This window comes from Corythoichthys intestinalis, chromosome 11 (genome assembly GCF_030265065.1).
Source record: "Corythoichthys intestinalis isolate RoL2023-P3 chromosome 11, ASM3026506v1, whole genome shotgun sequence".
In the NCBI taxonomy this organism is placed as follows: Eukaryota; Metazoa; Chordata; class Actinopteri; order Syngnathiformes; family Syngnathidae; genus Corythoichthys; species Corythoichthys intestinalis.
Genome location: NC_080405.1, coordinates 32,432,516 through 32,456,203, shown reverse-complemented (window position 1 = coordinate 32,456,203; position 23,688 = coordinate 32,432,516). Strand labels below are relative to the sequence as shown.

The window sequence follows — 23,688 nt, the reverse complement described above, 5'->3', positions numbered from 1 at the left end:
TGTCAATGGAGTGAATTAATAGAATGAGGAAGAAAAACACTGCTCTTGAACACGGGTTGCAACACTCCCCAAATGCTAAGTGACACGTTTTTAATTCATAATTCTCTTAAGTCTTATCGCTATCTTTATGGACCTTTGTTTTCTGCTTTTTGCACTGACACCTTAGCTTGGTGCAGACTACCTTCTGGCTTTGACACTTTTCTTCTCATAACTCTTCTAAACTATAACATTGTAAAACTTCTTGGATTTCCATTAAAGCAAAGGGTCTTTAAAATAACAACGCAATTACCTTGCTTAGAATATGAGAACTTACTGTAATTTGGATAGACTTCTTCCAGCCATATATTTTTTAAGTGGGCAGGGGGTTGCATGCAAATATTTACTTCATCTGGTCATCTCTCGTTAAAAACAGTCTAGAGTAATTTTCTGGACCATTCACCTATGTTTGAGAGATAGTCCAATGTCTCCTGTCAGCCGGTGGGGGCTGCTGAAATGCTCGTGATACCTACCCCAAGCTCCTCCTCTCCTCTGACGCAGAAGTGTCAGGCAAAATGCAAAGTCCAAACAATTTGCAAAAAGACAAAATGCTACAACACAAACGCCAATTGCAAACGCTTTGCAAAAGAAAAAAGCACAAATGCAAATAGCACAAATGTAAATAGCCACAGCACAAATGCAAATAGCCACGACTCGAACCCCACTTGCTACAACATGAACCCCAATTGCCCGCAACACTAATGCAAACAACTCGCAACACAATTGCAAATGGTTCGCAACACAACTGCAAAAAGCCACAGTCCAAATGCAAAAGGCTGACCCGGAAGTAAACATGAGGAACTCCTGCCCTGCTGCTGCCACCGTAGAGATAGTCACAAAGCAATGAATACCAAAGTGTGAATTTGTGAGCAAATTTCTGGAACTTAACTATTCAAGCTCTGCACATGTGGGGGTGTGAAATTATAACTTGTGGTTACATGACAGCAGGAGTTGTAGTCCTCATGTCGTTTTCCGTGAAATTTAGTCTACTTCTAGGTCGTCCTCTTGCATCCACGCTGTGGCTTCTTGTGGTCATATAGCGAGCCATTTGCATTCATGTTGTGGTAATTAGGGTTCATGCTTTTGCCCATTTGTAATCATACTTTGGAAATTAGGAATCATGTTGTCGCAATTTCCTTTTGTGCATTTTTCTTTTGCATTTGTACTACCAGCCACTTGCATTCTTGTCTTGGCAAGTGAGGTTTTGGCCAATTTGCAGTCTTGCTTTGGAAATTGGGGATCGTGTTGTGGTAGTTTTCATTCGTGCTTCTTTTTTTTCTTTTCTTTTGCAAAGCGTTTGCAATTGTCGTTTGTGTCGTGGCAGTTTGCATTAGTGTTTTTTTTTTTTTCTTTTTTGCTAAGTGTTCAGACTTTGCATTTTACCTGACACTTCTCGGTCACCATAAAAACGCACATGGCAGCTTTTTTAATCAAATAATTTTCCAAAATGTCGAAGAATAAATGTCTTTGAAACAAAATGGAGTTTCCGCTTTTCAAATATCAACACGCTTTGTCAAAAATGGCTAGACTATTAAAAAGAAAGTAAGCCATGTAAGGGAGGGTGGGGGTGGGGGCTTGATCTTAAAGAGACCGAGTCCCATTTCCAGCCGCATCAGCCATTATGGAAAGACACGTTTATATTAAGTTGTGTAGGAAATAAATAGCTTTCTCAAATCAAAGGAAAATTCTTACTAGTGCTGCAACGACTAATCGATTAACTCGAGTATTTGATTAGAAAAAAAGATTTGAAATTAAATTTTGCTGCTTCGAGTATTCGTTTAATTAAAGTGGCGTTGTAATGGTTTATTTTGAAAGTGTTTGCATTTAGTGTTATTGATTTGGGTGGATACACTGCCTTCTAATTTGCCTCATTTCGCATGGCTGAATCCAGGTGCTCCCTATGAAGACCAACATAAGCTGCGTTTTTTTGTTTTGTTTGTGTTTTTTTTTTTGTTTGCTTTGTTAATCCATTTGTAATGTAGTGTATCGGTATATTTAGCCTATTTTTGTGGGAATATGTGTCTGAACCATTTGTTAAGGTCATTGTTAAAATGTTAGCATTTTATAGCATTTGAACTAGCGGACTTTTGCTATCTAAGTTAGTCAATTGTTCTTTAGTTGTACATAGATCCTCCTTTATTTATTTTTTTATACCGTTTGAGGCTCAGCTCAGGTAATTTATTATTTTTCATGTTCCTTATCCGGTTACTCGATTATTCAAACTGATGGTTCATCAATTAATCGACTACTAAAATAATCGATAGCTGCAGCCCCAATTCTTACATGAATGTGCTTTGTAATGATAACATGTGCCTGAAAAATTGGGGATATTCTCTCCTTAGAACTTGACTTCTCTCTTATTTTATTGATCCTACTGCCAAATTAATGTACTTGACAGGTTTTAGTGTTCCACTTCTAGTATAGTGAGTGTAGCTAATGGTTAAAGGAAAATGGGTTTTGTAATTGCCTCAACCATTTAGAAGAATCCCTGGTTAGCAATCACATCAAATGAAGGTAGTGGCTTATTGTTAGATAGTGAAGTTGTGTTGCCTATGTCACTTGTTTTGAAAAAATAAAAAATACAAAAGGTAAAGCAACCAACTAAATTATTAAGGGACATTATGAGCAATTTTCTACACTAATCCAGAATAACCATGTTCAATAATATCTCTTTGTTTTGGAGTAATGTGTAAATGACTAATTGCCTCTGAAACACCCCCTAAAATCGAAAAAATGAATACTGCACCACACAATGTCGTTGAATCACAGAAGAAAAGACACATGAAAAACTGACCTTACAGTTAATAAGCAAGCATAGTGCTCAAAGAAGGAGCAGATGACTTGTTGGTGAGCAAATGCCAGACAGCCACTACAAATGAATTCATTCATCTGTTAGCAGCCAGATAACATAATAACCTGGTGAAATAAGACAAGAGAAATACGCTGGATGTCAGTTGGGATTCTGGTTTTCCCAATTCCACGTCTTTATGGCACAATTCTGAGAATTATTCTGACTACAGACTTCTAATTAGACAGAGAGGGAATTACAAATATTTCATGTAAGCGCTCTTATCCGGAAATGTCAGATAAGTCTCGTTAAGCAGTGTGAATGAGAAGGATTTTAATGTGTTTCTATTTCTTCTGATGTTTGAAGACACAAATCTTCTTTTGGCATTACTGCGATCCAGATACCCTCCTTGAGTCATGAATCTACAATGCCCTTAGAGATAAAGACATCCACAGATGTGTCAATCAAACCATACAAGCATGCATACAGACATGATCATGTTCCACCCGGTATATCCTTTAACTTCCCTTGTGTGATTGTATGTGTCTGTGCCTGTGTGAGTGGCAGTCTAAGTGGCAACAGTAGACAAACAGCCACATGCTCAAACTCCCTTTTTGCCTTCCCAAGGCCCTGGGGGGTTGCAGTAATGGATTTGTCTATTAGCTCGTAAAGAACATTGCTCAGTGCCATATCGATCATCTGAGCTGTAACGTTTAGGGTCTTTAAGTTGTAGAGTTGATCTAGTGGTACACAGACTCCCCTGGCTATTTTACTAGAGTGAGAGATGATCAACTTAACCCCGGTGCCATGCTTGGCCAGGGGAAACACTATAAACCCGTCCGTCCACTCGAGCCAGAAACCGTTTTTATTGAACCCCCCTATCAGGCATCCAGGATAAGCTTGCAGGCTTCTATGATTCGACCATATGTCGAATTGTATCAAAAAGTTTGACTCTTTGCTTCTTTATTGTTAGGCTCATCACATAGCCATCTTGACAAGCTGTCAGTAACATAAAAAAAAAAAAAAAAACTGTTTTTTTTTTTTTTTTTTTTATGAATGGGTTTTTTTCAGCGCGACGTGCAGCCCAAACCACTTGACCGATCAGCACCGTTCAAGTATCGACGTCCAGAATTTTTGCGCGATGCAGGGAATTTTTTAAACGGCTCCGAAAAATGTTCCGTTGCGCCACAAACGGCAATTTTCCGAAAAAAAAAAAAAAAAAATCAAATTGTATCTAGTCCTACAATTTTTGACCAAATTACAGAATTTAGGTATCAAAAATTCCGGGACGGTGAGGGGCATAAAAGCTGTATACCAAATTTGTAAAAAATTTACAATTCCTTGGAAATTTGCCAAAAACTTGGCCATTCATTTTTAATGAGAAAAGAGAAGTTTCAAATGTATCTAGTCCTTCAATTTTTGACCAAAACACACAATTCGGGCATCAAAAATTCCGGGAAGGCAAGGGGCAAGTAACAAAGATAATTTTTTGGAAAAAATGTACGGTTTCCCGGAAATTTGACAAAAACTTGCCCATTCATTTTTAATGGGAAACAAAAGTTTCAAAATGTATCTAGTCCTTAAATTTTTGACCAAATCACACAGTTTGGGCATCAAAAATTCCGGGACGGTAAGGGGCATGAAAGTTACATACAGAGTTTGAATAAAATTTACAGTTCCCTGGAAATTTGCCAAAAACTTGGCCATTCATTTTTAATGAGAAAAGAGAAGTTTCAAATGTATCTAGTCCTTCAATTTTTGACCAAAACACACAATTCGGGCATCAAAAATTCCGGGAAGGCAAGGGGCATAAAAGTCACAAAGATAATTTTTGGGAAAAAATTAAGGTCCTCCGGAAATTTGCCAAAAACTTGCTCATTCATTTTTAATGGGAAATGTCCTATTCACTTTCAATGGGATTTCCAATAGAATTTACATTGCAATCTTGCCACTGACGCCCATGTATGTTAAATCTATTGATGCTAATGTACTTGGATTCCATTGACGCATCTGTGAATCGATGCCATTGACGGCCGTGGACGTCCAATTTTTTTTCCCATTCATTTTCAATGGCCCAAAAAAAAAAAGTCACCAAATCAACAGGAGGTGACCTAATATTGTCCCCGAAATGTCCCCAAGCCAACCTGGGTGGGGTTAAGATCTGTATCACCACAGAGCAAAGACGCAGAGTAATTTCTCCAGAAATTGCAGTTTCTAGTTCTAATGAAGGACTTTTACATTCTACTTGTCCAAAAGTCCAAAAGTGAGGTTACTAAATTGCACTACTGCTTGATGGTCATTTCTTGGTTTCTGTTGTCATGTGTGAGAGGCTGAGACACTTTTTGGTACACCCCCCCACCCCCCACCAACCCTGTGTGTTTGTGTGCGCGAATTCAAACACCCTACTCTATTATCATCTTGCTGCCATGGCAACAGTCATTGAATCAGAACATCAGTCGCAGCTTTCATTTCATGCTATCCACTGCCTGCCTACAGGCTGCCTGTATACATAAACTCTGCGATAGAAACATCTTAGAGCCCTGCCACTACTTGCCAATTTAACAATTGTTCCTATAGCAATAGCTCTGCAATCACCTACACAGTTGAGGAGGTGAAAGGCTGGCTGCTTTTAAATAAACAATGGCATAAGCGGGCCTTGAACTGTTTTTAGCTTCAAGCTCTTTTAGGGTATTAATATGAGCGGAGAGCAGGTTGAGTGGCACATGAAAACACTGAAAGCTGAAAAAAAACAATAGCTCTGACAGTGTGCTGAAGGATTAGTGAAAATCGGAGTGGTTTATGGTGAGAGGCTGCATGGGGGTGGAGGACACAGAGGTGCATGTATGGACACATGCACACATGCTCCCAGAAACCCACACATACTCTTTTCTGTGTGGTGCTGTGTGTGCTTGGAGGAGTGCAGTTATGTCTTGGAAAGACATTTTTTAAAATTCAGTGGTAACTTAACTCGATTGATGAGGAAATAGCTTGCAGCATAAAAAAGAAGAAAGAAAATACTGCTAAAAGAGAAGGTCCATCTCTTATCTTGTAATGATTTTAGGGGTCAATGCAGTTTCTGTGAAAGAAATGATAATATATAGGCAAGACATTTGGTTTTGTTTGTTTTTTTTTACCTGAGGCAAAACTATGGCGGATGACACAGGAGTTGAGCATAAACCTCCTACTTTCCTGCTATATAATTATGTATTATGTACTATATTCATAGTTGGTAAACAGTTTTTTTTCTGTGTAGATTTGACAGGTGATTCACTTAACACTAAAGTTATGGTTAGGCGTGCTGTAGTCTGACTCACATTCATGAAAACCAGAATTTATCCAGCCCACACCTCATCTGCCATTTGCAGATACAAACATTATTGCCTTGTGAAACTTTTTACTCTCCAATTATAGAAATAAACTACAAATCAATAAAAATAATTAAAAAAATAAAATAAAAACACAATTATATTTTCTTAACAGTCACTAATGGTGTAGTGGTCCATTCGGGCAACTTTATTGTGGCCAGTGTAGCTTCCTCTAAGGGACAGCATGGATGTGAGTGCGAAGGTTTGTATGACTCTTTATGCACCCTGTGATTGACTGGAGACCAGTTCAGAGTGAAGTCTGCTTTTTTCCTATAGTCAGCTTGGATAGCCTTCAGTTTTCTGTGCCCTCTCTTCAAGTTAAAACATTAAAGAAACCAGATTGCACATTTTTATTAACAATACATGTAATACATTACCCAATACTGTTTTCTGTTTCTCAAGACTGAAAATAACAAAAATATTATGTTTTGTCTTATATACTGCTTCCCTTCCTATACATTCTTGTACAGTACTTCAAAAGCTGTTTGTACCTATTCAATTTTTTTGTTATTTTACCTTTATAGATGATTGATAGTTGAACGTAGATTGAACATGGGTCAGATGTTAACCTGCAGTTTCTATTTTGTTCACATTACTATCTTTTAAACTTTAACACCGGACGTGTCGACCGCAACACGTTTACGCATATCATCTTTGAAGTCTCGCCACGTGCCACTGGTTGGTCTCGTTTGAAATTGCGGAAGTTGAGGTCTACGCCCATTTTTACTTGAAGTCAATCGACCAAGTAAAACGGGAGATAATGTCAAATGAGTTTTAGCGTTTTATTGCCCTCATAAATAAACATTGGAACACTGCATGGACCATGTGCCCATATTTTCATAATCACTTGTACTTTTTCAAAAAGGAAAGCACCACGAAAAACTACATATCCGAGGAGCCAGTGCGAGTTCTCAAAGGAAGGACGTCATCCGAAAACAACGTATTGCCGAGCGAGGCGCCATCTAAAGAGAGGGAGGCGAGGTAGCGAGCAACGGCCTGTTGGATTGTGCGATCGACTTTTTGAAACGTGCAGGATGAATTAAAAACTAAATTTAGCGTGAGCAAATGCATTTTTTTCATCAACTCAAGGAAGAGGATGGTCAATATTTGTCATTGTTTTCTTCGACTGTGTCGGTGAGTGAGAAGAGTGACAGCAGTATGCAAAGGGCGGAAGAAGAAATGACACCCCCTGGAAGTATAAGCTGTGAACTGGTTTATTGTAAATATTTTTTTCAATGTTATATTTTTTTCACAATCAATGTTTTCAATTTGTATATCAATTGATTGATTGATTGACTGATTGATTGATTGATCGATTGATTGATCGATTGATTGATTGATTGGTTGATTGAAACTTTGTATGTAGAATGCTTTGATAAGGTGATGGGTGCAATACCTAACCGCACAAAAAGATATCCTCCAACCCTTTTTTGTGTGAGATGGTATACATACATTCATAAAGTTTTGTCAGTAACGTGTTGTTACTGTAATCTGATTACCTTGTTTCAGTAACGAGCAATATAATGCGTTCAATTCTCCAAACCAGTAATCTGATTCAAATTAGTTTCCTTAGTGCCTTCAGTATGTGTTACTATTTTGTTGTTGCCTCATAATGTATGTAGAAGGAAGAATACTATAGTCATGTACGAAGAGCATTTTGAATAGAAAATGTCACTCTTGAGTTTAGGAGTGTCATCAAATGTCACGTTTTCACATTAGAAAAAACAAAACAAAAAAACAGGTCATATGTTTTACCATGCTGTGTAAGCGCTGTCTTTGGCGGCCAACAACATAGCTTGGCTACCTCGTCAGGACGCTAACTAACAGTGAAAGAGGCAGGAGAGATACCACAAACGGCTGCATTTGCTAACCGGAAATACAGCCATTACGACTACTGAATAATTAAACCCCCGCTAACTCAAAAAGTAAGCTTTATGTGAAAAATGTATTTACATGTGATGACATTTTTCTGTTATCTTGTCTTAAGTTGAGGCAGCGAAGGGAGAAAAATTGGTAAAAAGTGATTAATTACTTTTAAAGTAACTTAGTCACTTTTATAATAAAGTAACCAGTAAAGTGACTAGATTACTTTTTTGGGAAACCCCCTCAGTCAGATAATCACCAAGAGTGGTTTCGGGTAACAGTTCCGAAGTGGAACAACGATCAGCCACCTCCTCTACATGGATCATATCAAGCTGTTTGCCAAGAATGAGTGTGACATCGACTCCCTGATTCACCTCACGAGAATATACAGCAATGACATCGGGATGTCATTTAGACTAGACAAGTGTGGGCGAATGGTATCCAGAAGAGGGAAGGTGAACTCTCAACTGAAGGGGCTGAACTACCTGAAGGCAACATAACAGATGTGCCTCAGCATTGCATCTCTGCTTTTTGCAGATGATGTGGTGCTGTTGGCTTTATCAAGCCGTGACCTCCAACTCTCACTGGGGCGGTTCGCAGCCGAGTGTGAAGCGGTTGGGATGAAGATCAGCACCTCCAAATCCGAGACCATGGTCCTCAGCCAGAAAAGGGTGGCATGCCCTCTCTGGGTCGGGGATGAGATCCTGCCCCAAGTGGAGGAGTTCAAGTATCTTGGGGTCTTGTTCACGAGTGAGGGTAGGAGGGAGCGGGAGATTGACAGGCGTATTGGTGCAGCGTCTGCAGTGATGCGGACTCTGCACCGGTCCATTGTGGTGAAGAAGGAGCTGAGCCAAAAGGCGAAGCTCTCGATTTACCGGTCGTTCTACGTTCCTACCCTCACCTATGGTCACGAGCTGTGGGTCGTGACCGAAAGAACAAGGTCCCGGATACAAGCGGCCGAAATGAGTTTCCTCCGCAGGGTGTCTGGGCTCTCCATTAGAGATAGGGTGAGAAGCCCGGTCATCCGGGAGGGGCTTGGTGTCGAGCCGCTACTCCTCCTTGTTGAGAGGAGCCAGTTGAGGTGGCTCGGGCATCTGGTTCGGATGCCTCCTGGACGCCTCCCTGGAGAGGTGTTCCGGGCATGTCCCACCGGCGGGAGGCCCCGCGGTCAACCCAGGACACGCTGGAGAGACTATGTCGCTCGGCTGGCCTGGGAACGCCTTGGAATCCCGCCGGAGGAGCTGGCTGAAGTGGCTGGGGAGAGGGAAGTCTGGGCTTCCCTGCTAAAGCTGCTGCCCCCGCGACCCGACCCCGGACTAAGCGGAAGATAATGGATGGATGGATGGATGGATGGATGGATGGATGGATGGATGGATGGATGGATGGATATTTTGAGTTATTTTGAGGGGAAAATAAATTAACTCTATTATATAAGGTGCACACAGACTACTTTTCATTGTGTCAAAGTGTCATTTTGTCAGTGTTGTCCCACGAAAAGATATACTTAAATATCTGCAGAAATGCGAGGGGTGCACTCACTTTTGTGATACACTGTAGCTGGTCTCTCACGTAGTATTCATCTTTAATAATCTCACTCAACATGCATTTCAATGCCTGTGCATCAAAACAACATATTTCCATATTGTAGAAGTTGCCACCAAGGCAACATAACCTGATCAGATGATGGACGGACGGACGGAGTGTATCGTCACCTGCAAAGTTTTGGGCCCCGTAGGCATGCCCAAACTTTTGCGCACCACTATGCACTATGTAAATTCTGCAAACAGTATCTCTACATAGATTTCCAAGTATTTCAATGAATGCCTAAAGGTTTTTTGGATAGACCTCAGAATGTATTTTACGGAGCTGATTCATAGGGGATGTCAAAGCTGACCGAGTGTAAACACCGACAAAGAGCGTTTTACGTTGAAAATTTTCTCTGAAATCTTTATAGATATGGATGTAAAACAGTTTCGATTCTTGGTTAAACATTAAAAAAAACAGGCATTTAGCATTTATTTTACATAAATATGTCGAATGTGCTGCTAGTCTTAAAGCCACTGTGGCGCCACCTTATCACCACAAAGAGCTTTTTACATTGAAATTCTTGTGAATAAATGATGAAATTCCTGAATTCTTTAAAGATATAGACGTAAAACAGTCTCGATTCTTGGGTAAAAGCAAAAAAAAAAAAAAAAAAAAAAAAAAAAAAAAAAAAAAAAAAAAGCAATTAGCATTTATTTTACGGAAATATGTTGAATGTGCTGCTAGTCTTTAAGCCACCGTGGTGCCGCCTTTTAGGGATGTCTCGATCCAGGTTTTTGCACTTCTGATCCGATACCGATATTGTTTTGCACTTCCGATCCGATACCAATACTGGCCGATACCGATAACGGCCTATCTGAGCATGTGTTAAAGCTTAAAGTTATTTAGCCTCCTTACTTAGTTGTCGGCTCATGTTGAAAAAGGTTTTAGTACTCTTGATAACAACTAGCCATCTGAATTAGGTGAGTTTTGAATAACACACAACGGTTGGTAACAAGAACCTGACTTGTTTATTCAGTGACAAACACAAAGCATGATAAATAACAAACAGAAATGGCATAGTCAGTCAGTAAAACGTGCAAGTAATATTGTAAACTGTCTTAAAAAATCAAAACCCACAAACAACCTCAGTGGAAAATCCCACAAACCCCCCAAGCTATCAGATGCTTTTAATGTTTCGTGCATTAATTACAAAAATTGTATAAAAAGCCTCTCAGGTTTAAATACACGACTATTTCAGTATCAAGTTAACATTTTAAAACAGTAAATAAAATACTCAAGTACCCATTCTGTATCAGCAGCTTTAAACTACATTCAATTCATTTAATTTTGCGAATCAACTGTTAAAGTTGTTAAAATTGCTCTCGTTATTCCATAATTTCCCTTCTGTCTACTTTTGACATGTGAAAGTTTTAAAACTGTTTTGAAGATAGATTCAAGTCATGATTTTGCCAATTTAGGAGTATTTTAGATAAAAAGTTAATTAGGTTCGCTTGGAAGGTTCACAACAGCCTACTAGGGAAGTCTCCTGCTTTAAGATGGTGGCTGTTTACCAACGCAACTAGTTTTCAATACTTCAATGTTGCTAACGTCGTCGAGTCTGTCATTTTGCATCTAGTTCTATATACATATGATATCTATTATCTACAGTAAAACGATGTTGACGTAGTTTGTAGTGGCTGTCAGCAGCAGTCAGGTATTCTTGTGTTTTTTATCCAGCGGCATGAGTTGAGCTAAAGTCGTGAGCTGAGCTTTGGCATTACCTGGGTCTATGACAAGCATGATATTTACTCTCGGGACGCAATGCGGTCCGTTTCTCATTGCGTCCCGAAGACCGCGCTGTATATTAGTTCCGCTTTACTTGACATATTTCAATCATCGGAATTTGGATGTTTGTGAATCGTTCTCGAATCTTCCATGGCCGAATCGCTCAAGGATGTAATGACGGCTGGGCATGTTGTACCGTGGTTCTAAGTGTTGGATGGTGCGTCTTTACTCACGAGAGATAATGGCTCCTCATCCAGAATGAATTCTTCGGCAATGACTCCTGTTATTCCCTGGGCTTTGGGACTGTCGAGTGCCAGTTTGTCACGCATAGCAAAAGTTTCTGCCAGTGTTAGTTGCGTAGGACCTTTCTTTTTGTCTTCGGTTTTCTTAACATACTTCTTATATCGTTTGTGGTGGTATTTCGCTAAATACTTGATTAGGTTGGTTGTATTAAAACTTCTTACAGCTTTACCACCACGCTTGACTTTATTGTGGCATATGTTGCACTCTGCCTCTTTGTCTTTGTCGTCCTTTAAGGTGAAATGATCCCACACAGCTGACATTTTTACTGATAAAGTCTCTTGGTAAATTGGGAGACGGTAATGTAAATGTAGTGTGTTGAAGGTGTGCTGTGCCGTAAAATGCGGATTTTAGGGAAACCGAAGTAAAAACTGGAATGGCTTATGTAAATCGGTGCGCTGGAGAACCCGGAATGGACTATTAAAATAAACTGGATCGGAAGTCTGGATCTGAATTTTTCCGTGTTGGCCGATCCGATACCGATGCGCATCTTTTTGCCCATATTGGCGTTCGATCCGATCCAAATATCAGATCGGGACATCTCTACCGCCTTATCACCACAAAGAGCTTTTTACGTTGAAATTCTTGTGAATAAATGTTTAAATCCCTGAATTATTTATAGAAATGGACGTAAAACAGTCTCAGTTCTTGGTTAAAAGCAAAAAACAAAAAAAAACGGCAGTTAGCATTTATTTTACGTAAATGTTGCGAAGTATAATGCCAATGCTGTAGCGGCTAATTTCTCCCATTGATTTTTTCACAATGTTTCAAAATGCATACATGGTATGAAAAATATAGTAATTACCTTGAGTCCTCGAACAAATCACTCCTGAGACAATTGTTTCACTTTGTATGCGGTACAGCTTTCGTATTTTTTTCACCTAAATCCGGCGTTGGGTCGCTGCATGAGTTTGAGAAGAACTAAGACCGACTGCGAATAACTGAAGCGGAGTGTGGGACGGCCCAATACGAAAAGGCGGGCCGCAGTCTCTGGGGAATCTGTCCCGTCAATATAATTATGAAGTCTATGTTTTTTTGTTGTTGTTGTTTTTTTATTTTTTGTTGTTGTTTTTTTAATTTTCAACAACAACAACAACAACAACAACAAACACACACACACACAACATTTGGGAGCACACCAGGTATTGTTTTCATACATTCGAGCCAGTTGTGGTCCATTGCAGGGCCAAAAGGTTTTTGTCAGGTAAGTGTATAGTATGTGGTTGCTAAATTGTTACCAAAGTGGATCACACTCCAACACATACTGTATCTGATGGTTTAACAGCAAGCCTTGAAGGCTTTCTTCTGGTCATAATGTGCAGTGCGCATGTGCCTGTGTGAGTGTCAGTGATGAACTCAAGCTGAACCTTATTTTGTCTTTTGTACTGCCAATCTCCTCAACTCTAACATTGCACTCTTTGTTATTAATATGGAGAGGTTCATATTTTCACGAGTTAGTAGTGACTTAACTCCTGGCTTGATTGATATACTGGAATGCTTACAGCCATACTCAAGGGAGAGATCACAGTTGGACATAAAGCATTGTGTCCTTGTGTGTCTTGGGTAGTTTTATCTTTTTTGAAATCACGTATGCATAAAACAATACATGCATACATCTATTGAATCTTATAACTCAATCTTTTCCCTTGTTTTTCTATTTTCCTCAGTACACATGCACCAACAACTCATTCGCTGACAAAATTGTTTTGCCACCTTCAATCAGTGGAGGACCAAAAGGATTTCTGCCAATTTTAACTTGACATCATAAATGGATTTGGGTGGGGGCTTGCTCTGAAGACAACATAAGTGCAAAATAGGTCTGACATAAAATGCACTTTAATTTTTGCAGCAATGTAAGATTTCTAAATCTAGACCCTTTTAAATATGAACTTTTTTTTTTCTCTCAATTGGCTCTTACCTTTATTATCGATGCAAACAGAGTATTAGACTTTGTTGCAGAGAGAAGTGTGACATCCATAATGCATTTCCTATTAGGGGACGTCATGCATGGACACACCTGGCCACGTGTCACAGTGGGATGGACAGGAAGTGGATGAGAATAAATGAGAGCATAGGAATAAAGGTTGCCAAGTAACAGATAGAAATTCAAGTAACGGGTGACGCATGAGTCATAGGAAGTAGAAGAGACAGACCGAATGTGTCGGGTTCAGGAAGTCACTGGGCATTTAGTCTTTGATATGACACACTAAATCCTGCTTTCATGATGCACCACAACATGTCGTTTAGCCAATTGCTTTAAACATTTAAATCCTCTCCTCTTACCTGTACCCCTTTCATTGCTGTTTGCTCTTTCGCACGCCTATTTTTCTCTCTTTTTGACTTCAGATAAAGACAGAGGGTCTCAAATGGTAATAATTTTACTCTACAGTATATGCACACAGCCATCCCAAATTGATTAGTGAGTAATGCCGCAACCACTTCCATTCCCTCACTTTCATTCGCTCCTCTTCCGCTGTGTGATTTTGCATTAGGCGTCTCCATTTCCAATCAGGCTGTCATTAAAGTGCACCCCTGGGTGCATCACAAACAAAAACAAGCACAACCTAAAAGTGTTCCGGTGTAATTTTGATCTTATTCTACTCTGTTGCAACTCTATTTGTTTAACATAGTTTTTTTCTTTACCTGTTATCCAACAAACCCCTCATTCTTTTTTTGTATTCACATTCTCATTATACTATTACATTACCATTTCTATTCCTTCATTAACATTTTCTGTTTGTACTGTCTCTACGTTTCCCCTCCTTATCATTCTCACCCTCATTTTCTTCCTTAATGTTATCCTCAGCCTCTGAATACGTTCCACTTTTTCGCAGCACATAAACAGACAGTGCCCTTGGGGATGAGTTGGAGAGCTCTGTCTTTGTTTGTGCACACCTCTAACTAACTCTCCATCTGCAGGGAGCCAAGCCTGCCAGTCCAAGACAGATAGCTGGCTCAATCCCAAGCTCCTTCCAGTTGGACTCATTTCTTTACCTTAACCTCACAACGTCTCCCACTTTCTATGATAAAGCCTTCCCTCTGGGGCGAACGTCATCTACCGACAGTCGCTAGTTACTGAAGACACCTGACTCAACGATTAATTTTCAAGGGAAAAAAAAAAAGAAGAAAAAAAAACCAAGACCAAATTTTTCCCAGCTTTCAGCGGCAATCCATTTGTCTCCAAGTTAAGTTCATCGTTAGACTTTCCATCACCAGTGTTGCTAATAACGGCATTACTAACGGCGTTATTTTTTCAGTAGTGAGTAATCTAATTAATTACTTTTCTCATCTTGGCATCGCCGTTACCGTTACCGAGGATGGAAAGACGTGTGTTGCTATATTGGTTGAATAACAAAAAGTGAAAAAAAAAGTCTGAGGGAGATGGACTCACTGAGACGACAGAGTAGAGCAGGAGTGGGGAGGAGGCAAAAAAGTTGTGACGCCAAGCAAATGCGATGCTAGGGCGCTCCAATAATACCTGACTGTAGCCGATAGGCTACAAACTACGCCCACATGATATGGTAGATATGGTAGACATGGTGATATCACATATATATAGCACTTGATGCGTTAGTAAACAGCCGCCATCTTAAAGCAGTAGACTTCTTAGGAAGGCTCTGTTGTAGAGAACCTTCCTTGCAAACCTAAGTAACCTTTTAAAACATTCCTAAATCGGCAAAATCTTGAATGGAATCTAACTTTAAATGATGAAACAGTTTTAAAACTTCTACATGTCAAAAGTAGACAGAAGGGAAGTAATGCAATAATGGGAGCAATTTTAACAACTTTTATCGGTTGATTCAGGGTAAAGGGTAAATTAGGGTAAAGAAATGGACTAGGGTCAATTGTCCAAAAAACCTTTTACACTTCACATAGTTTGACCTAAGTTTTTTTTTTTTTTTTTTTTTTTTTTAAGAAAAAAAAAATCATGAAAATTATCCCCAGTTACTTTGCCAAGTAACTAATTACTCTTACATTCAGGTAAATGAGTTACGCAATTACTTTTTGGGAGAAGTACATTGTAACTATAAGTAATTACTTTTTTAAAGTAAGATTAACAACACTGTCCATCACTCATCCAAACCAAAACTTTAGTCTCCGAGCTGAGGCGAGGTGACCACTAGCAAAGATTTCGGATTTTACCAGATGAAAGAGCCTTCAAAAAAACGAAGGACTTAGCGATATCAATAGTCTGAAAACAGTTTCACTCTTATAATTGCTTAAGGCTGTAACTTAAGACTTGAAAAGGGTTTAATGTTTTGATATTGTTTTGAAATTGATTTATGTTCAATTCAGTAAGAAATGTGATGTGTATTGAAAATGCACTTATGGAGAAAATTGCAGAAGCTGCTGGTTTTCAGAATGTGCTCCACGGTACTTACATGCACAGTAATGCACCTTCAAAGGTGCACTATGCGTTGCTAAATTTCTATCTCCTCTAGCTTTGATGGACAATCTCCTTATAGAGAGTGAAAAGAGGTTTTATCACTCACCATTATCGGGCTCAGATTTCCTGTCATGCTCTGTGTCAGTGAGAGACAGCGCAGAGTTGGCACGGCTTGTCAGACAGGAACTCTGCTCAGACTTCAAACCACGCATCCACATGTGCTGTAGGCCATGAGCAGGTGAGGGATCCACTTCTGGCTCAGTGTCCACATCTGAACCTACGCCCAAGGAGTAGCCACGACTGTGGATGTGAGCATTTGGTCCAGAGCATAATGCTTCCTCCTCTTCTTGATGCTGCTGCTGATGCTTCTGTTGGTGGATGAAATCTGGACTGCTCATCTGACCAGCTTTGCAGAAATCTAAATCTAAGAACGAGAGACAGGGAGGCAGATTGAGAGCCTAAAGACAGCAAAGCCACTGATACTGGGATGTGTTTGTTCTTTGCTTCAGCAGCTTTGCTGACCAGGTGTTCACTTAGGACAAACAAAGCACCAGGAAGCATACCTACCTCAATACTCAATAATCTAAGGGCTGGGAAAGACCCTTTAGTTCCCCTGAGAATTGTTGGGATTAGCTATATACAAAGAAAATCACACAAAAATGTAATAATCTTGTAGAAAAACTTAAGGATATAAGGAAGCATTTGTAAATGGGAAATACAACACCTTATCTCTTTTACTTTGTAGTTCTTTTAGTTAGTCGCTCACAAGTGTGTATGCGTTTATCGAAAGATCGGCGTAGTAAAAATAATATTGTTAATGAAAAATTTTTTAACTTATCAATCTCTGACCTCACTTTTCTTCAGAGGGGAGCAGTTGCCCCCCAAAATGTAGAATAGAATAGAATAGAATAGAATAGAATAGAATAGAATAGAATAGAATACAACGCCTTTATTGTCATTACACAAAGTGTCATGAGATTCAAAGCTGCCCCATGGAGAGCACACACACACACAGAAATGGATTAAAAAGTATGTACACAATAAAAACGACTTCTAATAGTGGTAATCTTGCAGCATAGGTAAGGTGACGTGATAGCAGCAGTCAGTAATAAATATTGGTTATTAACAGAGCAAAAAAAAAAAAAAGATTTCGTTAACAGTATGCGTCCATTTGAAGACCGCCGCAGTGATATAGGTAAAGTGACATGTGCTAGCATTCAGTACTGATATTGGTTGTTAATTCCAAAATAGAATGCAAATGCAGAGAATCTATTTCAATACTTTAGTCCATATGGTACATTTGTACAATTATGAAAAACATTTTTGAGTTTCAAAGGTCAAAATGCCAGCCTTGATTATCCCTAAACTTTAGCTAAGAAACCATAGACTATTCTGACTATCTGATGTGTGTTATTGAATTTGAGATGTATTGAACTGCTGCTCAAACAGAGCACTGATCTCATCTATATTCTCCTTGGTGGGGTGAAGAGATCAGATAAAGATCAAACCTTATTAATATTGACTCAGACGGAGGGAAAAATTGAGCCTTGCATGCTTTCAGGTATTAGAATGCCCTCCAATCCAGAGAATCTGAGAACATCAGATAAACTATGTTAGTTCTCCTGTTACACTTCTATTCAATTGGACTTTTTTTGTGAAGAAGAAGTCTGGTGGCCTAAAATTCATATGTGCAGGTCATGGAGTCAGTGTAATTAAAAAAAAAAAAAAATCATAGCATGCATTGAAATCGAAATTTAGCCAATCTGACATAGCTTGCAAAGGAAATTATTTTCGACGTCTGTGTTGAGCGCATCCTACCATTTTCCAACTACATTAATACAATGTTACCCAAACCAGTTGAAAAAGTAACTTAATCACGTCAATAATGACTTCATTTTAAAACGACAGCAGCTGCCAACAACAGCACCTCATCATAAATATGATAGTTGTTTTTGCCCATATTTTATTGGACTTAATAATGTCATAAAAGCCAGTCTCAGAAGACAAGGAAATGTTTTTGTTTGGTTTCCCCATATCTTGCTGCATTTTAACATTTTTTTTTTTTACTCGTTTGATTTTTTTCTTCTTATTGCATTTTTAGACCGGAATTTATTTATTTATTTTTTTAATAATTCTAATTTAAATATCAATTTTTTGTAGATTAAATTCAAGTATTCTTCTTGATGTATCCCATTATAGATGCATTGCACTCACTTTCGCTGTTTGTCCATTGCACATAAAGCTTTAAAATGGGTGGATACGGTTGCATATCCACTTTGACCAAACAACAAATGGCAAACAGTAGCAGAAGTGAGGCTAGCCACTCCTCATCACACACCCGCACAATGGATTTTCATGAAACTTGAGGGGTCTGATTGAAACCATGGCATTTCATCAATCATTCGAAAAACTTAGTAATCATTTGGCCGACTATTCTAGATTTCTTTCCCTCTCCTGTGACTGTCTCTACGTTTTTTCCTGGCAGCCATGTGTACTTCCAAGACTGTGGAGCTGTGAATGAGTTGCCTAATCCCGAGTCCTCCCAAATGGAAGGAACCACTTTGCATTTTTGCAAGGTGGGTGTATGTCGCCTCAGAAAGCGATTCATAAGCTTTCCAAAGAAGAATCTATTTCATCTTAACCTTTTATGTAACTAGATTTGTTTGTGTTTTTTAATTACACATTTACATGAAAGTTGTTTTTTATGACAAAACAAACTACAAACAACAAACCACTGGTGTCCTCTTGGTAGCAAACGATTCCAAAACAATATCTGTACAAAAACAGTATTTTAGGCCTGTTGACCACTTTGATGGAGTATTTTATTCTCTTCCTCTTTTATCTATTCTATTCTATTCTATTCTATTCTATTCTATTCTATTCTATTCTATTCTATTCTATTCTATTCTATTCTATTCTATTCTATTCTATTTACATATGGTAATTGATAGTATGGATTGGAATTAAACTACCTACATTTGGACGAGAGTAAAGCCTGTTTTCTGGCCGAAAACACACAAACTAGATTGCTCTGATTTTAAATTGACTAATAAACATTGTTATAAAACAGAAAAAAAATGCAATAATTACTAAGATGAAGTCAGGTAATGTGGTATAAGTTATATATACGTATATAATGTATACTGTGTATATATGTGTATACAGGTATTCCCCGCTTTACAAACTAACTAAACACCCTCTACATTAATAAGAAAAAAAATATCCTAAAACATGAATTTTACGTCATTGTACTGTCCTTGCCAAGTCCTAGCTAGACTAGCGCTAACCTCCGAAATGATGATGTCAGACGTCCGTGTGGTTTACTTTTCAGCTGCTCATGACATCCACACTTGCAGAATTAAACTAACATAAAATGAAATTAAATCAGTCTCATCTTCAATAAGAGCAATTCAATTTTGTGTTTATAAGTAGCATCTGATACAGAAATAATAAATGATTAGCATGTATCAGTTAGTGTCAGCACATCATCAAAAACAATTACATAAACTCGCCCCAAGTATTCGACCACAATTGCAAACACACAATAAAGCCATAGCCTCAGGATGCTTCACAAGCAACAAATGTGCGCGGAGGCTGTCACCTCTCTCACTTGGCTGCGCTCTTCCTCATGTGTGCGTGTGTAGTGTGGGCACGTGTGTACATGCACTCGCGTACCGAAGTACTACCTGCTCTACGCTTCCTGCGCCAAAATAAAAGCATGCATCACAAAACAAAAGCCAACATAAAAAAAATAATAATAATAAATAAACAACAACAAGACTCAGGCGTCGTAAAGTCGAAATCACGTAAGTTGGACACATCGTAACCTGGGGACTACCTGTATATGGTGGAAAACACAGACAAGACTGAAAAAGCAGTTTCTGCTCTTGCACTCCTCTTTAAAAGAAACTGCTGTATTTTAAGCAAAAACAACTGTTGTATTTGAGAGAACAATATGTCTATATGCTGCCATAGCAGATTTGTGGTCTCCGTGCTATTTTTAATTTGTCCGTTTTACCCTGAAACCCCCCGTTTACAGACGTCGCGCAACCGCTTTTGTTTCAACCTAGACATAAAACGAAAGTAATCATTTATATTAATTATTCAAAATGTGTCGTTTTTAGTTTAGAATGGTTAATTGATGTCTCATATTTTGTTTAAAAAAAAAAAAAAAAACTTATTAAAATAATTCAGTCACATATTTTAAACTTTTAAACAAATTATGCCACAATTAAAAAAATGGCGTCTGTAAAAAAGTCACGGATATCTACCTCATAATTATTGCTTAATGGTATTTTTTTTTTTTTGTTAATGTCGCATTTTCTCCGATATGTTAGATGATAAATAATCAATCCAAACAAAAAAAAAAAAAAAATTTAAGTTTATAAGGGTAAATATATGAAAATGAAAATCTCGACCACTCCTTGATGTCTGTGATTTCTGCATCGCGACCCTTGTTATGTTACCATGTTACACACAAAAAATCCCCCAAAAATCCAGCTGTGGCCATTCACAGATGTGTCATTACACTCAGTGATACATGCTACATGTAGTTTTTTTTTTATCGAAACAAGGTAAGTAGGCGATAATATCTCGTTAAAGTCATGGCGTCTGTAATTCTGCTCTCGCGTGCTCTCACCTCCAGATAGGGATTTCCTGTTTAAAAAACTTTTTTTTTTTTTTTAAATGCCCTCCTGGTCAAAAATTTTCTTCCCCCAGAAAATTTAGATTTTAAGCTTTCCAATGATGTATCACACATGCATATCGGACAATTTTGAAATTTGGCTAAATTGGGGGTCTCAGAGCGGAACTTCAACTCACCTGAGCGTTTTCCGCCATATATAGTTTGGTCCTTGTTCTAGCTGAGACAAGCACATTTACATTTTGTTTGTTCATGAGTGCAATTTCCACAATGAATGTGAGGAGGACTTGTTCCACTTGATTATGTTTGATTCACTCACTTAAACCTCTCTAAATAGCAACATCTTGCTGTCCAGCTGCCATAATTCAAACGAATGAAGCTGAAGTAGTTTTAAATATGATACACTCATCTGCTTAGGCCTCATTTAACACTTTTACGTAGCTATAACAATGTAAGCAACATTTATGTTTATGTGATCTCAACACCAATCAGTAAAGAAAGGTAATGGGACAAATGAATACATTATGAAGAGATATCACAGATGAACAATATACAGTGCTGGCCGAAAGTATTGGCACCCCTGCAATTCTGTCAGATAATGCTCAATTTCTCTGAGAAAATGATTGCAATTACAAATGTTTTGGTAGTAATATCTTCATTTATTTTTGCTTGCAATGAAAAAACACAAAAGCGAATGAATAAATAAATAAATAAATATCATTATACACAAAACAAAAGTATTGGCACCCTCAGCCTAATACTTTGTAGCACAACATTTAGACAAAATAATTGCGAACAACCGCTTCGGGTATCCATTAAAGAAATTTTTACAATGCTCTGCTGGAATTTTCGACCATTCTTCTTTGGCCAACTACTCCAGGTCTCTGAGATTTGAAGGGTTCCTTCTCCAAACTGCCATTTTCAGATCTCTCCACATGTGTTCTATGGGATTCAGGTCTGGACTGGCCACTTTAGAAATCTCCAGTGCTTTCTGTCAAACCATTTTCTACAGCTTTTTGAAGGGTGTGTTGGGTCATTGTCCTGCTGGAAGACCCATCACCTCTGAGGGAGACCCAGTTTTCTCACACTGGGCCCTACATTATGCTGCAAAATTTTTCTAATAGTCTTCAAATTTCATAATGCCATGCACACGGTCAATCAGTCCAGTACCAGAGGCAGCAAAGCAACTATACAACATCAGGGAAACTCCGCCATGTTTGACTGTGGGGACCGTGTTATTTTCTTCGAGGGCCTAGATTTTTTCCCCCTGTAAACTCTATGTTGATGCCTTTTCCCAAAAAGCTATACTTTTGTCTCATCTGACCAGAGAACATTCTTGTACAACGTTTTGGGCTTTCTCAGGTAAGTTTTGTCAAACTCCAGCCTGGCTTTTTTCTGTCTCTGGGTCAGAAGTGGGGTCTACGTGGGTATCCTACCATAGAGTCCCTTTTCATTCAGACACCAACGGATAATACGGGTTGACACTGTTGTACCCTCGGACTGCAGGACAGCTTGAACTTGTTTGGGTGTTAGTCGAGGTTCTTTATCCACCAGCCGTACAATCTTTTGTTGAAATCTCTCGTCAATTTTTCTTTTCCGTCCACTTCTAGGGAGGTTAGTCGCAGTGCCATGGGCTTTACACTTATTGATGATACTGCGCACGGTAGACAAGGGAATAGTCAGGTCTTCGGAGATGGACTTGTAGCCTTGACATTGCCCATGCTTCCTCACAATTTTGCTTCTCAAGACCTCAGACAGTTCTTTGGTCTTCTTTGTTTTCTCCATGCTCAATGTGGTACACACAAGGACACAGGACAGAGGTTGAGTCAAATTTAATCCATTTTAACTTGGTGCAAGTGTGATTTAGTTATCACCACCACCCGTTATGTGCCACAGGTAAGTAACAGGTGCTGTTATTTACAGAAAGAGAAGCATGACTTGATTTTTCAAAGGGTGGAAATAGTTTTGCCCGGCCCTTTTTGGAGTTTTGTGTAAAATGATAATGATTTAAATTTTTTCCTATTCCTTTTTTTTTTTTTTTTTTTTTTTTTTATTGCAAGCAAAATAAATGAAGATATTACTACCAAAGCATTTGTAATTGCAATCATTTTCTAGGAGAAATTGAACATAATCTGACAGAGTGCCAATACTTTTAGCCAGCACTGTAGTTTTCAAAACAATTGGCTATACTCCAATAACATTTTTTATTTTAAAATCTTATACAGTATATACATAAAATGAATACATACCGTAATTCAACCTTTCAATAGTATACGATATAATGGTAAAATATATAACTAAAATAACAACTGTTTTGCACAATATCAATATGTAAAAGTATCCTGTGGGAATATTATTCATGAAATGTTGGTAATTTGTTTTATTTATTTATTTTTTTAACTAATAATTTAAGATTGCATTTAATCACTATGAAGTGTGAACAATGAAAATTCACATTTAGCTGTTATTTTCCTTTCATCCAAAAACCAATCAAAACAAAACAGATTATGGACAGTGATGATTTTTGTGTTATGCTGACTTGACACAAAGGAAATCATTATGGCCAGCACCCGTATTTACTGGCAAAAGAATCCGATAAAGCTTTGTGCCTGACCTCAGCATCTCTAACGTACAATATACTGTATTTCTCCGTTGCAAGACTGGGTCTCGGGTGTACTTTGAACCTGACACAAAAAGTGACACCGAAGAAAAGAAAAGAAAAGAAAAGAAAAGAAAAGAAAAGAAAAGAAAAGAAAAGAAAAGAAAAGAAAAGAAAAGGCAGGCTCACATATAACAGGGAATGTGAATCATGTGTTAAGGGAATAGGATTATTTGGCTGATCCTTGTCATCCATTAAAAATATCACTGGAGGCGATGCCCCCCCCCCCCCCCCCCCATTAACAGTTGGTTACTTAGGTAGGTTGTCCTTTATATAACTCTGTTGCCCAAAGATGAACAGATGTGCACGTGCTTCATATCAGCGGCTGTCATTGAC

General features: G+C 38.5%; 1 protein-coding gene across 1 annotated transcript in view; it reads right to left on the bottom strand.

The window, feature by feature from the left end:
- tenm1 (teneurin transmembrane protein 1) overlaps window positions 1-23,688 on the bottom strand; it is a 348,630-nt gene that overhangs the window by 282,451 nt on the left and 42,491 nt on the right. Inside the window, exon 3 of the mRNA XM_057850586.1 lies at window positions 16,158-16,475. Within this exon, the coding sequence (XP_057706569.1) occupies window positions 16,158-16,475 (318 nt within the window). The remainder of the gene's footprint in view (window positions 1-16,157; window positions 16,476-23,688) is intronic.